Raw genomic sequence first — 20,149 nt, forward strand, 5'->3', positions numbered from 1 at the left:
TCAGGCAGACACAGGCACAGCAATACGGTGGGAAGCATTCTTGCAAGCATAAGTGAAGCAGTGATCAGGGTAGCAATCCAAGCACATTTACCAGAGGAGACACGGAAGGAGGGAGGGAGGGAGAGAAGGAGGGAGAGGGATGAGAGGGAGCAGATCTATGAGAGGAGGAGGGGGGTGTTGCATGCACAAGGAGTGTGACAGAGACCGAGCAGTGAGCAAAAAAGAGGCTCAGAGACAGAGAGGAGAGCACAGAGCAGAGATGAGGACCGAACACTGAGACAGATTTAGTTGTAAGGACTGAGATCTGCACACGAACGTGAGTAAAAGAGGGCAAAGAGGAAGTAAGTGAAGGTGGAAGGAGAGCAGGAAGGGAGGGAGATAAAGGGATGCGAGATGATGAAGCCCAGAAATAGGTTTCACAGGACAGATTTTCATCCCTGCTCTCTGCAGCAGACATGACTCTGGGCATTGGGCTGTGCTGAAATTAGCCCGAGGGACGACACGGGATAGCAGGTCTGCAGCGAACTGCTTTGGTTCAGCCTCACTGGATGCTGCAAGGCAGCTGATTTATTACGAGGGGCTGGGTGGCAGCATGCTTGCGCGCACGGGTCTGAGTGTATGTGTGTGTATGCAGGTTTTTATGGGTCTGTATAGCACTCAGAGCTGCAGGAACGACCATTCCTCCAGTCATGAAATGACATTCAGCAGGCAGGAGCTTTGTGTGCTGGTGTGTATCTGCAGTCCTCAGTAGGAAGTGGGAGAGTGGGATTCAGAGCTGTCATTGTGAGAAAGTGTGTGTGTGTTTACAGTGCTGCTCGTTGAGGTGAGCCAAGGAGGATCAGCTGTAGGCTATGTGGTGTGCGAGTGTGTTTAGGTTATAGCAGCAAGGGTGCAGCAAAGGCAGTACACAATGCAAGGACGAGTGCAGAGCAGCACTGATGGCAGGGAGTACAGCTGAAGTACAAGGAGTGCCCTGGGGGTAGGGTGGAGGACGAAAGAAGACAGAGGAAGGGAGAACAGCGAAGGGACAGAAAGAGACAAGTGGAAAAGAGAGGGCGATCATGGCTGTCATACAGTGAGCTATAGCATATGCTGTAGCGCAGAGCAGAGTGGTGCGGCAAGGGGAGGACAAGCATCACTGCACTGGGGAGGGGGAGAGACTGAGGGAAAGAGGAGGGGGAGGCAATCAGTTCAGCACCTCTCCTTCACAAGAGAGGGAAGCACAGTGGGACAGGCCAAGAAGAAGACACTTACTCCCATTCACTGAGACGCACTGACGAGGAGCCAGGTCAACGTGTAGAGGTCAAAAGGGAGTTGGTGTGGGACAGGGGGGGTTGGTGTGCCCCTGCTGGTCCACAACAGTGCAGGCTGGTCCTGCAAAAGAGAGGAACGAGTTCACCGAAAATTGAAGGGTTGGCTTCCGAAGTCCCGTTTCTCCTGACTGCGCTGCCGCCTTTTCTTCACCATGGGAGAATGGACCATTTTAGAGAGGCTGCTGGAGGCAGCTGTCCAGCAGCACTCTACCATGATTGGAAGGTAAGACCCTGATTAGTTTGGTGTGTGAAGGTGTTATTATCCTGTATTGTGTGTATGGTTTTGTTCTGAGGTGTGTGTTTTTCTGTACAGTATATGTTTTCTATGGCACAGTTAATGGCATCCCTACAGGGACCCCTCCTCCTCAAGGCTTGTCCCAGTGCTCTCCTCTGTTCCACAGTCCCCACCAGTCTTCCCTGCCTCCCATGTCCTTTCCTCCTCCTAGCTCTCCTCACTCCTATCCTCCACACCCATCACCAGTTAAGGGATAAACTAATTGCACATAATCAATAGCAGGCTTTACTAGGCATTATGGTTAATGCAGAGGGTTTCCTGTGTTGATACATCCAAATAGCCTAGCTATTGATAGATTGTGCTTGGCCACAGACCAAGAGGACAGAAGGAGAAGAGGGGAGTAGGAGTGAGTGGAGAGCAGAGGTGCGGAAGATGAAAGGATGGTGAGCAAGCAGGTGTGGAAGATATAATCAAAGGGTGGATGGCGAGGGGAGGTAAATGATTCTGACTTTGAGAGAAATTAAGAAAAAAAAGTTAATGGAGTTTGCTTTTTTTTGGCAGACACCAACTTGCATTGTGGTGGATGTGTGTCGGATCACCTGTCATATCTACTGCAAGAATGATTTGTGGTGGAGAGTTGAACAGATGAGCTCATAGATTGATCAGCAGTGGAGACATGCCATGGAGACATACTGTAAAATCTGTGTGAAATATGTGCTCCACATCATCTCTGTGTGATTAATGAGATGCAAAAATGAAATTTTCCACCCATTGAACACAATCCAAATGTCACGCTGGGATGCTCATTTGAAAAAGTGAATTGTCAACATGCTTTGGCCTGTAGAACCTGGATGTGTAGATTTGTCATTTAAAAATTGCTTTTCAGGAGAAATAAAATTAAAACCTTGAAAACAGTGTTCCACTCAAATGGAATAATCTAATCTCTCTGATCCAGCGGTTGTTGAGTTTTTGTGTCTGGTACAGTGGGTTAAGCAAGAGGGAATATTTGCTCCTGTAACCATTTATAATATTGTGCAAAGTATCCGTAGAGCTATAATCAATGACACTGTAACTGCATCAGAGCAGCAGAGATGATGTGTTCACATCATACCTTTCAAATGCTGATTTGGGATCTGAAGCCATTCATGATGGAGATTTTCCTTCCAACAAAACACTAAACCAAGTAATTTCACTCATTTCTTCCTTTATGGTTAAACATGCATTAACCATTGAAATCACCTGGTCTAGTCCCCTGATGGAATGAAAACCTTTACATTGACTTGATTTAAAGGTGCATTAAGCAATATTTTTGTTTAATTTAATTATATGACTCCCTCCCACCTATGGGATTATTGTTGCCACTATCGAGAATCAACATCCCACTTTGATGCTCTACACTGCTTTCAGCCAGTTTCAACTCGCTGTTTTGGTCCTCTGAGTGACAAAACCAAAACAATGGTGGTTCGTTTATGTGAGCAGCTTCTGCTGCCACCGAAGCTAAAACAAGTTAACTGTATGCTAACTGCCCAGCGTGGTGTCGCAGCAAGCTGGAGGAACTGGTGAAGGAAGTTGGACATTTAGAGAAACAAAATGAGACAGGTATTTGTTTCATTTGCTGGAAGAGCAAACAAGGGCTAAACGCCAGTGAATATTGGAATTACATTCAACAGGTGGCCAGAAAAAGGAGACCAAAGGGATGTCCGTGTTGCTCTGTTTCTGCTGGATATGTGAGTAGGCAACTGTTTGCTAACATGTCAGCTATAACAACTTCATAAGCTAGATGCTAACTGTTGTGAACATGTTTTGGAGTCTTTCCGCCCCCTAGTGGTCAAAAATTCCTTAATGCAGCTTTAAAATCTAGTACTGGCAGTTGAATCAATAAAACCCTGCAAGCACAGGGTACAAAGAATGCTGAAAATTAATCTCTGGATGATTCAAGCCACCTACAGTCTTTCAGAGGCACAGAAGCAACTCTCAATTTGTCTGCTACCTCTTTGAAAGTCATAATGAATACTCTGAGGATGTAATGGTTTCTTATTAAATGCTTAATTTGAGCAATTTGTTGATCATGCACTTCACTGTCTGAACATTATAAAAGGTTCCCTGAATATATAAAATATATAAACTACAACAAGCATTGTTTTTTTTTTCTGGAACAATTTATAATAATCCTTTTTGCACCAGTGTCTTTTTATCTGGTAGATTATTTAGCTGTTTTGTCAAACTTTCCTCAGTTGCATAAATGTTGATAGTTGTGATAATACGAGCAAGTAAAAAAAAAAACAAAAAAAAAAACAAAAACAAAACAACACACTGCTGCAGGGCATAGCTTGTACAACATCCACAACTATGTGCTACTGTGCTGATAACAGCGAGTTGCGGTGTAAATGATCCCTTTGTGTTTGGCTTCCCTCAAACTGTGTTTGTCCTACAAGGCTCACTAGTTGACCCTATAGGATAGTATCTGTAACATTAGACGCTTTTCAGTGGGGTTTCCTCCATTTTTTCTGTTTGCCTAGGGTATATGAGCCAAGAAAACTGTCTTTGGAATCACTTTGTACAGTATTTGTATTTTTGGGTTATAGAATCTTTTTTATTTTTTATTTTTTATGTTTTCCAAGCTAATTTTTCACTTTTAGTTAGTTTGCTTAAAGGACTTTAAAAAGGCCTTGGACAATTCTTCAGCTGTTTTTTTGTATAGATAGAGTTTAATTAAGCAGTATATGATGAAGTGATGGTCTGAATTGAGGCTTTTTACCTATAGAGAGGAATTTTTAGATGTTAGAAATCAGCCATTTTAGCAATTATACATAAACTACTAAAGATAACTACTTGATTCCAAATCCTAAGCATGTGTCTGCATGGTCAGGAAATCAGTGACACTTATGGATGTACCAGCAAGTTGGAGAATTGTTCACCACTGGCACACTTTTGTGCTGTGAAGGTGCCTCCTAGATAATTCATGAGCAACTCCACTAAATTATACTAAGTCCAAATTGTTGCACTGACCTCTATGGGTTGAAAGGTTCGAGTCTGTTGCACACCTAGCTACGCCCAACGGTGCAGTTGGGAGTAGTCAGATGTGGTCCATTGCACTTGTGAACACAACCAACTGTGATGTAGTGTTGCACTGTGGTGCATCGTGAAGTCCGCCACTTCACAGTGTGGCCGGAGCATGCAGCCACTGCTCGATAGCATCACAACTAAGACGTTCAGCCTGTATGTGTCGTTACTTTTAACAAATCTGCATGTGTACCCTTGCAACACAAAGGATGCAGTTCCAAAGTACAGAACAGTGATGTCTCCCCATGGCTGAAAAGTCTCCCCCGCATCAAACTTTGGAACATGGTTGCATGTCAGTCATCTTTTTTGAGTGACACCAGGATCTAGTCCTTCTGTCAGATGCCAGTGTTGTCTTATTCAGCTACAATTAAGCTGTTTCTTAATTGTAGGTTTTAAGCTAACCTATGCCCAGGCATAGGATAGGTAATTAACTTAGGATGTTAGAACACTTTTAAAAATAGAAATAGACCATCTCCACACAGCGGCATAGGTTAGCTTAATTATGGTCTTTGAAAGAGACAGACAATTGAGAGTTGCTTCTGTGCCTATGACTAACCACGGGTGCCTTGCATATGATAATTCATTCAGAGAATAATGTTGTGTATTGTGATTTCCATGGGCTTGTCTTCTAACTGGGCAATGTATGGTGTATGCATGTAAAACAGATGACTATAATCATGACTTTACATTGAAAGAAATCATTATCAAGGCTGGATTAACCTCATTAATAGCTGTGGCCCACATTTACAGGTACAATGATGACACCACAACCTGTTCAAAAGTCTGTAAACCAAATTAAGTCTTTGCTTTTTTGGGCAGAGGTAGCTGATAAAATGTCACAACAGATTTAAGACTTCAAAATGTAAATATAGTCTGTTTCACAGAAATATAAGCCCATAGGAGATCAAGCTTATTTGATTTAGCTGTGCTATTTAATAATAATAATAATGCATTTTATTTCTTGGCGCCTTTCAAACACCCAAGGTCACCGTACACAATTTAAGTGCTATTGTGGCCAAATTTTGTTAATTTTTTCACTTTGATGTGCTCATGGTACCACATAAGCAGCCTTGATAATGTTTATTTTTGTCGTAAATGTCTCATATTTTCTTTTTTTCTGTTTTGTGTGTTTTTACTAGTGATAATTCATTTATAGAGTATGATTGCACTTTTAACTGTAAATTTGTTATTGTATTTCATAGAACTATCAACTGGTGTTCAACTAGCATGAAACATGTTTTGCTGATAAACCTGGTGTTAAAATATACAGTTGCTAGCAAAATTATTCATCTCTATTGCATTAGATTCCAAATGCAAAGGAGATTTTGAACAATCTTTGCTTGCAAAGCTCATCTTGTACACATACTTTTGATAAAAAAAAAAAGTAACATTATTATCACCAATATCACCATTTTAATATTTTTACTATATACAGTAATTCTAATAAAATGTATATTCCAGTGAGAGAACTCCACAAGGGTGGCCAGTTAGTGATGCATTTGTCTTGCATCTATAGCCATTTGTCTTTGTTCAATATCCTTTCTTGTGTGGTGTTAGCATTAAATACTGTGTTAGGTTATTAAATTTTTTAATACTTGTTATTACAGATCACAATTAATACAATATCTAAAAGGAAATGAAAACAAAAATATTCACATATTAAAGCTTTGGGGTCTGAAAATCTTGCAGGTAGGAAGGAAAGACGGAAGGACGCATGTTGATGCATCTTCCACCAGACTGCAACTGCAGTGCACAAGGCAAATAAAGGGAACAGAAAAAAAATGAAGCAGAGATAACAGAGAGCTAGAGTGTTCTGAGGAAAGATAAAAATGATAAAGGTTACTTGAGGCAGAGATGGAAAGGCACAGAGAGGGGAAGAAGGAGACAGAGGAAAGAGGAAAAGTTTTCTCTCTGCAGAGGTTTGCTGCTGAGAATCTGTGTCAGAGCTGCTGACCGACCCTGCCGCTGAGGAAACAGGCTGCACACTGCACATAAAATCATTACATGTCCCCAAAATTGATGAGGCTTGCTAAATATACACCAGACCATTACCTTTTTTAAATGTCAAATTAATCTGACAATTATATTCCCGTGAAATTATAGGGCATTTGCAAATCTTTAGAAGCGTAGCTGTAAAGAATTACTTTAACAAAGTTAAATATGGTTATTTTGTTTTCAAATTTCTATATCCATAATATACTTAATAGTTTTGCTGGTGTAAAGGTCAGACTATCTATTATTCATTATCTATCCCTTTCCACTTGAGCATTATAAATCATAAAATCTACATAGCTGTTGTATGTTGCTTGTTTCAAGTTGCAACACAAGTCATTCATTAAAAATGTATGTAGAACTGACCTGCCTTTTAATACACTAGACAAAGTGGTGCGTGAAATACCTTGTTGCTTTTAGGCTTAAAAAAACACATCTGTGTTTTAAAGGATAGTTGTGTAAGGTTGGATGAGCACAAACATTTTTATATTGTTGTTTGTTAGCTCTAAAAGCAAGACAGCTTGGATGACGTCTGCCTCTTAACTGCAGCTTTTCACTCTTATGGGTTTCACAAACTTGTTCTCTACACTTTTCGTTAAATAGGTCAGGATATCCACAAGATGGAGGTACCCTATATTAAGAAGGGCACCCTAGTTCTCCCAAAATAATCTTATATAAATGCTTTGCTAAAATTGAGGGCATCATCCTGTCTACAAGTAAAGCAGAATATTTGTATTTCATTCATTGTCCTCTAAATGAAGAAGATTGTGTTACAAAGCAAAGCAATGGCACCCATATCTAAGCAACTGGTTTGTAATCCATCATCTGGGCAGTGAGGAGTGGGACTGTGTTTCAAATGAAAGCGTTTCTCTGCACATCCACGGTTGTCATTAGTTTATTTGTGCAGCAATAACTGATGTTGAACGCTATTGATTATTCTGTTTGACGAGGCGATTTTTCAGGAAAAGCTGAGCTCAGCTTTTATTCATTACAGGCTATTATTCATTTTAGAAACCAATCAGTGATGTGTGTGTGTACAGGCTTTTTAATGTTTGCCTATGAGTACAATAGATGTTCTATACTCTTGTAGCATCTTGTGTTGAAATTTAATAATTAGATCAGGACTTAATTTGTTAATATTTTCCACCTGTGAGAGTTTGTACAGTATGCAAATGCAATTCAACTCCCATATGCACAACATGACACCCACTTATCTTGCCAATTCCAAAGTAGACTAAACCACATTATTGAGGTAGTTTTGTTTCTATGTTTTATTTATTTGACTGAGCTGTATTATTGGAGATCAACTTTTAAACCTATAGCTCACTAAAATCATATTATCTGTGAAATGATATATTCTTTCAAACTCTTTTGAGAACGGAGACAAATTGGCTCGGAAACACAGAATATGTGACAAGCAAGAAATTTTGTCCCAGTTGCACAAATGTTGCACAGTCCTGACTCACACTGACGCAGTCCTGTATCCATAAACACAGATTCACACCTGACACACACGCAATGTGGGTTTCCACATAGGGACAGATAAACCGCTTAACAAAATATGCCCTTATTCATAATAAATGGCTTAATCCTAGTAAAGCACACAGGTTCAAGGAAAGTCTATAGATTGAAAAGAGTTTGTCTTTTAATCCATTCAGACCTAAAGTAAAAGCTGTTTTCTTACCAAATAAATATTTAATTTCTCCATAGAAAGATGGAACAAAAACATCTGAGAGAATAAACCTTCAGCTTTTATAGAAAATAAATGATTATGCTCTTGTGTTCATCAACATTGTTTTAAAATGAATTACGTTGTTGTTTTTAAATGTATGTGTTGTGTCAGGCTTGAATCTTTAGTACCCGTTGGTATTGAAGAGTTATATTTAAATTTAGATCATTTCTTCAGCCCAAAATACTGTAAATGAAATAAATGATAAAAAAATGAGGTGAGGCATCATCTGGACATTGTAGTTTGACCCAGAGTGGTTATTTTAGTCAAGTACATTCAGATTCTAATTACATGGGGGTAAGTTTGTCCTATATCCCAGTTAAATCTCTCCCAAATCTTTCCTAAACATATGTTTTCCAATGAGTGCAAGGAAAAGTGTTCAGGAACATAGACACAATTAGATTATTAGACTGGGTAATATACCAGGACCAGTATGTCCTTTTACTACAACCATAATTCCAAAAATCTTGGAACACTATGTAAAATGTAAATAAAATAAAAATAAGATAATTTGCTAAATTTTAGATACCCTCTTTCTTCAACAACAGTCCATAAATGTCTGGAAACCAAGAAGACTGGTTGCTTTGTGAAAGGAAGACATCTTATTATTTTTATTTATTTATTTATTTTGTCTGAAAATAGTTCTTAATAGGAATTCAGTGTTCAGCAGTCCTGGATTTTCCATCCTATCTTGTGTGTTTCATGATACACAGAAGTTGAATTCAGTTGCTGAAAAATTAAACTGCATGCAGGTCAGTCCAACACCTGAACTCTATGCACCAATGCTGTTGTGGCAGTTGTGATTTAGCATTGTCTTGTTGACAGATGCCAGACTTTCCCTGCAAAAAAAATATTGTGGAGTGCCTTTCCACACGTGCAAGTTCCCTGTTCCATCAATAGTAATGTTCTGATGAAAAGCCAGATGTTCCTTTTCTTCTTTATTACAGAGGACATAGCAGACATGAGTTCATAAAAGAGTTTCTGCTTTGCAATAGTCATTTTAAAAGCAGCTTTTGCAGAGATGGCAATATTTGAGGTCCATGTCAAAATATGGTTTCTTCTTTGCACAACAGAGCTTTAACCTGCATTTGTAGATGTTTATACTTTGTGGAAGTGCTGCTGAGTCCATGCAGTCATTTATATGACAGAATCATGCCTATTTTTATTTCAGTGCTGCCCAAGGACCTGAAGATCAGACATCCAATAGAGATATTTTACAGTGTCCCTTGCACACAGAGATCCCTCCAGTTATTCAGATAATTTTAAAAATGATTTTGTGCAAACCGCATTCACAACAAAATCAATCATGAACATTTAATTGTTCATGTCAGGTCAGATTTATATATTTGAAGCCCCCATCTTTGGCTTTCTTCTGTGCAAGCTGGAAAAATGGGGCAATGCCAAGCCAGCCGAGTCAGAGGCCATCATGACAGAATGTCTCATGTTCTTATCCTTAAAAGACCTAAAAAACTTAACAAATAACAATATTCATACAGCAACTTACACAAGCTGACGTCAGATCGAGCAACATCCATCACTGATCGATACGTCCAATTTTACTTCTGTCAAATCTGACGTGTGACGTGTCTGTTAAGTTTTACCAGTCACTCATTCACATAATTACACACCTACACCATGACTGTAGCCCCTCCCATCAGCTGTCATGGGGTCTGTTTTGATCGATGAAATCAGGTGTCACACACTTACTTTTGAGCCCACCTGAATCATCATCTTGTTACCTTAAGAAAACAAACTTGGCCCATTACCAAGAGAAAACGGTTCTTGTTATCTCGATATAATAAGAAAATTAAATATGTTATCTTTGGATAATGATTAAAAAAATAATAATAGCCATTAGCAGCCTCGGCTTCGGTAAAGATCAGTATGCAGTACAACCTTTACATTTTATTTCTTTTACAACTATGCATCTCATCTCTTAAGTTCTGCACCTTCATTGTGACACTGCTATATTTCTGAATTATATACAAACATATTTATCTGCATGTTCTGATGAGATGGAGTTGTCCTATCCCCTATCATTACTCCAAATTCTAAGTGCTCAGTATGCAATTTATGGAATATTCTGGAATCATATTTTGATGCAATCAGCAAAATGTGCTGGAATGGATCCAAAGAGAAATGCTGATGTGATTCATTTTAAGTTTTTTAACTTTCAAAGTTATCTTAGATATATTTATGCATAATGTTTGCCTCTCTTAGCCTGGACTGAAATGAAACGGAGGGATTTAGATGAAAGGGTAATTTTAGATGACATAAAGACAAATGAGTTGTAGCAAACAGCATCTAGTATGCTTTGCAATCTCATCATGGATGGTCAGGCTGTGCAGTGAGATGTTGTGAAAAGTTGTGTGGGGATTTTATTCAATCATGGTCTACACCGTCTTTGAGTGATTTAAATACAAAAGTTGTTATAAAGAAAAAAAAACCTTAAGTGCAATCCATTCTTTACCTGGTGTTTCTTGTTTTTATCATTTAAGCATAAAGGTTGTTGATTTTAGTTGATTGTCAGCCTGAAGATACAATTGCCGCAGATATCTGTTGAATTTAATCAATTAAGTTTCTCTATTTCCTCCTTTTTTCCTGAAAAACAACTAGAGGCTCTTTTCCTCAGAGATGCTGAATGAAGGAGTGACATAATTTCAGCTCCACATGTGCTGACTTTGTGATGGAGCAATTTTAGCCCCTTGTGAATTTCACCTGATTTCCCCCCCAAATCAGAATCTTTTAGATAGATTTTAACAAATCAGAGGTAGCTGAACCTTTGGAGCAAAGGCATGCAAATTTAGCTCATATTAAAGTGTTTCTCACACCTACTCTTAGTGGCCCTGCAGACATGCACGCCTGTCTGATATGTGGGCAAAGCTTTAAACTACTAAACCAAGTTGAGCGAAGAGCAGGGATAAGTGGAGGGAAAAAAGAAAATGTCTGCACTCTGATAATAAAGCGGCCTAATTTCAAGGCCTGGTAAGGTCTTTATTCATCATGAGCTGCCATCAGTAATCAGTAGAGCTTATTATTGAGAGCGTATGGGCGGGAGGAATATTTTAACCCTCGGTTTCTCCTCACAGATAACGGCTGCTTATTCAGTCCTCTGGAGGTCTTTTTTAAGTGCCTGTACATGTGCAGAAATAAACCTTAATTTGGTCATTACGCATAGACAGTTAAGAAAAAATATATTTATTTACTCATGATCCCTGTGTGAAAGCAAGTGAGTGTATTTTCTGATGCATTTGCTTAAGCGTTCAGGGCCACCGTTCCCCCTGGAGGGTGGCAGCAGCAGCTGTTGTATGAATAAACTTATATGTGTGTGTGCATGTTTGTGTGTGAAAGCCTCTGGGAGAGACAAAGCGTGCATGTCCAGCCAACACACCAGCTGAAAAGCAGCTACCATTAGATCAGGCTATGCACACAGGTCAATCAGTTGCCTGGAGAGTAGTTTGAAGGATTACCCATGCAATGAAGTTCCATGTTGTTATCTTTACTTTGGCATGTCCATGAGCTGCTGTCGGTCTTTGCTATTTCTAAAAATGCCAGCCGTCATTGATGCAAAACAAAGAGATGAAAATCGGAAAAGAAGGTTTACATGTGAAAACAATCTAGGGACACCGACACATCAATTTTCTGTCAAATCCTATTAAATCTCTTAAACAGCGTAAGTGCTTTAGGAGGTCTGTAAAATTGCAATCATTAGTCTTAACTTGAAGGAAGTCTTCTGGGATGCATGCGGTTAAATGAGGTGATGAGAGAGAGAGATGTGATGAGGGATGTGGGAGATCATTTTCCAGCCATTTAAGAAACTTTTTTTTAAGGAGCAATAATGGTAAAACATGTATGTTTTTGACTAAGCAAGACAATTTATTTTCAAATTCTCATCCTTGGTTTTGAAATACTTAAAGTTTGAAGCTATCCCTTTTCATCATTAATGATGATTATTGAATATTCTGCAGATTCAGGCCTCTGGGCTGAGCTGCCCTGATCTGCTCTAACTTACAGTATTGGCTTGTTATTCTGCAGGACTTAAAACACTGATGTTTGCAGATAACCTCAGTGCACTGCTTTCTGCTAATGCAGCAATCTGCCTCATGCTGATTATACTGTTATCCAGCAGTTGTGTACACACATACTCAGACACACAAACACACACAGAGCTCGATATATGCAATGTCTTGGGATTTTTTTAATGACAAAAATTGCTACAATGCAGACTGAATGACCAACTATCCACAATACAGCACTAATGAAAGTCCACAAGTACATCTGAGAGAACCAACTATTGAGGTGAAAAAACTGCAGTGAGCAAGCTGCATTCACAAAATGTGTCGCATTGCAAAATGACTCAGAAGTTTTATCCTTTGCCAAAATTATTTAAACATTCCTTAAATTCATTTAACGAAGACAAAGGTCACATGTGCCTCTTCTTGCTCTGGTGAATCCAGCTTTCATAGTGTTTGTGGAGTATTTTGTAATGCAAATTTTGGCTTTAGCTACTTTTCTTATTGCCATCAACAATGAGCTGCCTTGCACCTGCCACATAATGTGGTTTAAGAAAGACATATATCACAAAACGACAAATATGTGGTTGATTTAAGCAAACTGAGTCTGTTTTAGAATTTACTTCATTTTAGGAGTCCCCCACAGCAAAACAGCTGACTATCTTAGCAGGTACTGTGGTGCAAATATGCAAAATACTTGTCCAAAAATACTCCAATAATTCTTGTAGTCACTTACTGTAAAAGTGCATGCTATCTTTAACTTAAATTAAATAAGAAAAATGCTTTATTCCCAGATAAACCATTTCTTTCAGCTTAAACAAAGATATGGATCAGCATGTTCCAGTGTTTTCTCTGTGAATAGTGTAAACCCATTTAGATCTTATTTAGGGAAGAAACACAAGTCAGTCCAACCGCCTTCTATCTAAATACACTTGTGGCCTGCGGGTAAGCTTCTGGAGTTTGCTTTTTCCAAAGTAAATACACATTTTTTTTTCATTTCAAAAAGAAAAAAAATCAATAAAATACGGATGAATGAGCTAATGTTGGACTCAAAATAAGGTACAATACATTTATATACAGACACTTTGATAGATTTATATCTTACATTTTTATTTAAATTAAATATGAAAATAGTAAACCTACTTAATTTTTTTTTTTTTTTACAGAATCCTGAGGTATTTCGATTATAATATTTTTTATTTAAAAGATTTCTGCTCATTTATTCGCTTCCATAGAAGGTTAAAAGAAGTTAAATCAGATTCAGTTTGTGAATTTCATTAATACTTTTAGGTTTTGTTTATGAATTTCATAAAAAGTTTGGTTTAACCAGAATAATAAAGAGGAGAATGATGAATAAGGAGTAATGATTTTGTAAATGGACCCAAAAATTAAAATAAAATAAAATAAAATTGTGCAAAAAGTGTAAACTTGTTTATTCCTTTTCACGCTTGGAAAAGTACAGTCAGGTATAAGTTCAGTCTGGTATATTGTGTGCATTAGTAGGGGAGTCGGGGATATAAGGCCTCACAGGTTATGATGATGATGATCCACAAAATGTTTTCCTGTTTTCAGTTAATTGCAAAGCAGTAGAAGAGTTATTGAATTTTTATGTTGCAGACAATCCATACAATATCCATTAACGGTAAAATGCAAACCATCTGTTACAAAAAACTTGCTGTAAGATAATTTCAGAGAAACTTAAATAAGTAATGCAGTGTTTTTACCACAAACATCCTTTCCTTTGTCTCTATAGAAACATGTCTAACAGGCAGGCTTCGTGACATTTAGTGAGCCTTGTTACTATGCAGTAACTCACTGGGCAGAGAAATGACAGACTTTGATTAGAAGTACAGAGTGAATAGAAGCGGTAAGCTTCCCTCCAACTTGTAACACAGTTTGAAATCAACATTCAGCACTACAGATTTGACCAACTATTTGCATTTAAATGAGCAGAGCCAACCATATGCTTCCACCTCAGTGTGCTGTATGCGTCAAAGGAATCCTTGTGGTGCAGAGAACCATCAATTTTAACCCTGCGGTCAAACTCACTGCTGTCAAACCACCAGATACTAATCGGACTCAGTGCAAAGAGTATAATATTTTCATGTAATATACATGAACCATTTGGGAGTCCAAATGTGTCAGAGAAGTTGCATTATGTTGTGTTTTCAAACTCACTGAGTCAGTGTAGCGCATACATTTGCAACTGCTCTTAGTACAGGCATTTGGACATGTTTGCCATTTTGCATACACATGGATGACTCTTTATCTTTGTCTTCATGTCTATCTTTTTCTTCACAAAAAGCACACACAGGTGGAGAAGTAACAGTCCTAATGCAGCGCGCTGCTCTATTTTAAGTTCCGTTTATGTGAACACATGTTCCTCCGCTTCTACCTTCCACTCTGCTTTAACAAGCTGTCTCCTTGATCCCCTCGTTTATAGACATTCATTTTTTCACTCCACAGGGAAACAGTTTTGACAGTTCTTTTTCCCCCTTCAAGGGTCTCTACACTCATTTTCTACAACCATGTGGTTATTTCTAGATCTTTCCTTTTCTGTCACTAATATGCAGGCTGGTAACTGACCACTGAAGACAGATATGGAATTTTTTTGAGCAATGATTAAAGTATACACTTAGCAGTTTATTTAATTTACAAATAATAACAAATGAAAACAACAAGTAAGGCATTTGTATAAAATGCAAAGGATATCTGTCTCTTCACACCACCTTAATACTGTGGCCTTACCATAGCTACTTTTAAACCCAGGTGTCCTTACCCACCAGGTACCTTCTCCCATCTGTCTCTATCAATTAAATTTTCCTGAGTGGCCCTCTTGTGCTTAGAAAGAAGTGTTTCTTTGAAGTAATTAAATCCACAGAGGGAGCATGCATATCCTCTGCATTGTGGTATAAATATCGGGGAGCCCCACAATGCGCAGGCTTTCCTCACTCATTAGAAAGAGCTGACAGTGCAGCCTTAAAGCCCCAGTCCTCCTCCGCAGTGCCCATGCTGGATCGACACCAGAATATAACAGTACAGCACATCAGTCTCTCAGAGGCTTTGAAAAGCAGCTGCACTGCTCTGTAGCTCTGCTGGTGCCTGGACACTGCTTTCTCTAACTGCAGCAATGCTTTAATTGTGATCAATGGGCGGTCCTAGCAGTTTTTAGAATATACTACCTGTAAGGTTCAGAAAAAAGCTGATCATAACGACGTTTTATGCAATGACCCATGGGAGAGCAGACTGCTTTCCTTTGATGTGGGAAGCTCAGTTATTTTTTCCATATTAGAAGTGTTTGAATAAATCAAACCATGAAAGTTGTTGCACCCTTACCCAGTGCCTCTCTCTTTCTATGCAACATTTTAACACAGTATTTCAGAAAGAGCAAATGAAGAAGAAAAAGCACATTATTTTTGTTAAATTGCAATATTTCCACACGCGTGACTTCACATTTTGTTTTCTGTTTTGTTATGTTGTAACTGAAATCTTGTTGTAGTTTTGCTCTTGTGTTTGCAAGCTGCGCCTCAGCTGCGCCGATATGGCAGAAAAGAAACAAATCATAGCTCATTTGCACAAGAAATTGAGACTTGCAAAAACATTTGCATTTAAACTAGAAGATTATGAAATTATTATGATTAAAAAAAAGAAGAAAAAACAAACAAACTCAGTGTCTATGTGAAATCACTGCTTCCTGTTGTGTCTAGTTGTTACCCTCATTCAGGCGTGAGGCGGTCTAATTTTAGCTGGAAATCTCAAGTTAATTTATTTATATAGGTATTTAAGATGCAAAATGTAAGAGGTAAAATCATGCTCAAATCCCAGTAAACATCAACAATGACTTTTTACTCACCAAAAATGCAACTCTAACTACATGTAAAACCATGCAACCACTTTGTTCTGTTCTATGATGCTTGTAAGTTTTCTACAAAATATAGATTTTGTAGAAAATATTTTTTTTATTTTTAAGCAATTTTTATGAACTTTACTCCACATCTCCTGAAATCAGTGGGCTGAGAATGTGGTGGTGCTATTATGTGTGTTCATATGGTGAGGGACTTTTAGTTTGACTTACATTGCCAGTCTTTGCTAAATCATTTTTAAAAACATATCCCACTAAATCTATAAATGTCTGCTAAGCTTCGCCTTTTCAGCCAAATTTAGTCAGATTCTAACCACCTTTGACATCTGTAAACCACAGGAGTCTTTCGATGTCTTTTTCAATTAAATATGCTCAGTGGGTGGCTGTCACCATGTTTGTGCTATTACATACATTAATGTTTAGTCTTGCTCCATTTCAGTCTTGAAGTGATGCTGAGTGTGGAATCCCTGTCACCCCCTGACAAACCCTCATGTTTGTAGCCTCTTGTGATTAGTAACACAATGTGTACTTGCTATAGACCACAACTCTCCACTGTCTTATTGTTTGCTGCAGCAACTAGGTATTAAAAAAAAGAAAATGCAACATTCATGCATGCACATGTAGCCACACACTCAAATGCATATATACAGGATTCTCTGCACCTCTGGGCAGTGTTAATTGGACCTAAAATTGTTCTGGAAAAAGAAAACTTTATAAAGGTTTTCCGTCTGAAGAATATTTTCTTTCATTAATTTAAAATGATTTTAAAGTAAAGTGACTACAATCAAAATTTTGTACTTTAAATGTGAGAAAAAACATTGAAAAGCAAAATTACCCAGTCACTTGTGAGATTAGACTGAAACAGGACTTGCAAGCAATTTAAAAGTCAAAGGAACACCCACATGCTCCCTGTACCTTTGAGCATTGCTCCTTATTAACTGATGCTCTTTTTCTCTCTTTCTTTGTTCCCTCTTCTGCCCGTTCCTTCTCCGTTTGTCTCTCTGCAGGATCCTGCTGACAGTGGTGGTGATTTTCCGTATTCTAATTGTTGGAATAGTGGGCGAGAAGGTGTATGAAGATGAACAAATCATGTTCATCTGTAACACCATGCAGCCCGGCTGCAACCAGGCCTGTTATGACAAGGCATTCCCGATCTCGCACATCCGCTACTGGGTGTTCCAGATCATCTTGGTGTGCACGCCGAGCCTGTGCTTCATCACATATTCTGTTCACCAGTCTGCTAAAGCCCGTGATCGAAGCTATTCTCTCTTGCATCCTTACATGGATCACCACGGTCACGGTCACCATGGCCGCCATCATGACCATCACGCCCGCAAGCTCCATGCTCGCAACATTAATGGCATCCTGGTGCATCCTGAAAGCAGTAAGGAAGATCATGACTGCTTGGAAGTCAAGGAGATCCCCAATGGACCTCGGGGGCTACCTCAAACACACAAAAGTGCAAAAGTACGAAGGCAAGAAGGCATCTCCCGTTTCTACGTCATCCAGGTTGTGTTTCGCAATGCACTGGAGATTGGCTTTCTGGCCGGGCAGTACTTCCTATATGGCTTCAATGTGCCAGGGATGTTTGAGTGTGACCGCTACCCATGTGTGAAGGAGGTGGAGTGTTATGTCTCTCGTCCAACAGAAAAAACCGTCTTTCTGGTCTTTATGTTTGCAGTGAGTGGCATATGCGTGCTGCTCAACCTGGCAGAGCTCAATCACATTGGATGGAGGAAAATAAAAACGGCCATTCGAGGTGTGCAAGCCCGAAGGAAGTCCATCTGTGAAGTGCGCAAGAAGGATGTGTCACACCTGTCCCAGGCCCCAAACCTGGGCAGAACCCAGTCTAGTGAGTCAGCTTATGTCTGACAGAGGCTTCTCTGCCTGGGAACTCGAGGACCATTGAAATTTTGGAGAAGAGCTTTTCCCTGGCGTGCTCAGTAGAGCAAAAAATACTAATAATAAAAAACAACCCCAAAAAACAAATAACGAACAATCAACAAACTGGCCATTGAACTTTTTTCAGGTGCACAGACTTTGTGTTGCCACAGCTGGACATTAAATCACCAAGTAGACTTCTTTACACCTTCTTTACAAACTGAAAACTGTGTTGCTGTCTCACCTCAGACTCATAAAATGAGATTCCTGCTCTGCCTAGGAGACACTAGGTGCCTTCAAACAATCTAACAGATGAAACTGAGCAAATGGTTCAATAATATTTAAATCCTGTAAAGAAAGTCTGAAGTTGAATTATATGAAGGTTTTTATCATTTGCCTTTAATGTATGTCAGATAAAGATTTTTCATATATTGTATATGTCCATATGCAAAGGGTTAAGCGTGTGCATGCATACGCATGTGAGTTTGAAAAAAAAAACAGCTTGTCTCTGATTTATTCAGACAAATGAATGATGAGCTAATCTGAGCTACTGAAAGAAAGATAACGTTGCCACTCATTGTCCACAATTATTGAGAAAAGTCACTTGGTAGAGAAAACAAAAGCACCTTTTTTAAAACAAACTCCAAAACTAATAGCACTAAAAGGACCAATGGAAACTGGAACACATTATTTATTGTTGGTGTTGCAGATCTTTCCTGAGAAAAATGTCACTGTCCTCCAAATGTTTTCTTTGTGTGTGGTTTTGTTTATCTTTTGGCATTAGGAGTCAGTCAAAGAACAGACTGGCATGGGATGTCTGGGAGCTTTTGCTTAAATTGATAATTGTTGATGAGTTTAATGTTATTTTCATCAATGTGTCAGATCTCTGTATTGCTTCTAGCACCTGCAAGACTTACTGCTTACTCTCAGGAGCCACTGAGAAAAGTCAGGAAAAGTGTGCCGGTGTCTCCACCTTAGGTTTATAAAATGATTGCAGTCGAAAGCTAATGAATGGAATAACTTGCAGATCTTTTCAGTAAAACAGGTAAAGTAGTAGAGTCACAAATGTTTTAAAATATAACCTCAAGCTTTTCTTTTTTTTTTCAGAAGCCAATTTGGTGCCATTTTTCAAAGTTACCTGTACATAGATGAAATGTAGTAATTACATTTAGCCTTTTCCCTAGGTCGTAGAGATAGGCTTAATGTGGGTGGGGGAAAACTGGGGCTTGGGAGGGCCCAAAGATTAATCATAGATTTCCAGCTTTAACAATATGTATCATTAATGTGCTCTTTGTTATGCCTTCACCCCCTAATGGAGACTATATGTTCCAAAAAGTGTTTTCCCCCTCTTTGGACTTTGAAAAAGGCATGTTACTGAAGCACTAATAGAATGGATAGATTATGATATGTAACTTAAAAAAGAGATTGTTTAATTTATTTGCATCCTGCTCCTGTGAAATGTTATACTCAGCATGCGTTAAGATGAAAAATATAAAGAGATACGAACAAAGAATCTTATTATGGGAATCCTGAAAGTGATAACCTGAAAGGTGCCACAATTGCAGCAATAATATATAGTATGTGGAAAAAAATATGTAAATAAATGATTATGCAGTGATTTTGGCTGTGCTGTTTTTTATGATGGATTGTTGCCATTTTACTTTTATACAGATGTGGTAATGGTCAGAGTAGATGAAAGTACAACAATACATTACATTCATCAGCAAAATGTACTTAAGGCACGAAAAAAGTAAAAAAGCCTGAAATGACCTGAAGGTTTTCCCATGTGGTATTTCATTATGATATGACCATTTGAACATTGTCTTGCATTCATGTGTTTGTAGCTTTTCATTATTTATAGAGCTAAAAAGTAAGAATTATATAAGAATTATTATACCGAAAAGACTGATTAGTTACCTTCATAACGAGATATAACTTCTGAGGATTATTCATCTGTGGAATGAGCAACATAGCTCAACATGTAGGCATTTTGGTATTTTCTCTTGTTGAAGTTGCTTAGTGGATTGGATGGTGCTACTCTTACAATTAGTACAAAACCAA

At 38.6% G+C, this 20,149-nt stretch overlaps 1 protein-coding gene across 2 annotated transcripts; it reads left to right on the plus strand.

Annotated features, from left to right (window-relative positions):
• Positions 1-172: 172 nt before the first annotated feature.
• LOC121654191 (gap junction delta-2 protein-like) lies at positions 173-19,706 on the plus strand. 2 transcript variants are annotated; one of them, XM_042008208.1, is made up of 3 exons: positions 173-1,536; positions 3,219-3,275; positions 17,215-19,706. In XM_042008208.1, the coding sequence occupies exons 1-3, from the start codon at positions 1,466-1,468 to the stop codon at positions 18,077-18,079; spliced, it is 993 nt and encodes a 330-aa protein (XP_041864142.1). In that variant the 5' UTR covers positions 173-1,465; the 3' UTR covers positions 18,080-19,706. The 2 variants fall into 2 exon arrangements, with proteins under 2 accessions (XP_041864142.1, XP_041864143.1); XM_042008209.1 differs by lacking the exon at positions 3,219-3,275.
• The last annotated feature ends 443 nt before the right edge of the window (positions 19,707-20,149 follow it).

Source organism: Melanotaenia boesemani, chromosome 15 (assembly GCF_017639745.1).
Source record: "Melanotaenia boesemani isolate fMelBoe1 chromosome 15, fMelBoe1.pri, whole genome shotgun sequence".
Classification (NCBI taxonomy): domain Eukaryota; kingdom Metazoa; phylum Chordata; class Actinopteri; order Atheriniformes; family Melanotaeniidae; genus Melanotaenia; species Melanotaenia boesemani.

Excerpts from the sequence above, each read along its gene's own strand:
- LOC121654191 (XM_042008208.1), top strand. The coding sequence starts at position 1,466 with ATGGGAGAATGGACCATTTTAGAGAGGCTGCTGGAGGCAGCTGTCCAG. Across the intron at positions 1,537-3,218 it reads CACTCTACCATGATTGGAAG|GTGGCCAGAAAAAGGAGACC; the intron begins GTAAGACCCTGA and ends TACATTCAACAG. Across the intron at positions 3,276-17,214 it reads GCTCTGTTTCTGCTGGATAT|GATCCTGCTGACAGTGGTGG; the intron begins GTGAGTAGGCAA and ends GTCTCTCTGCAG.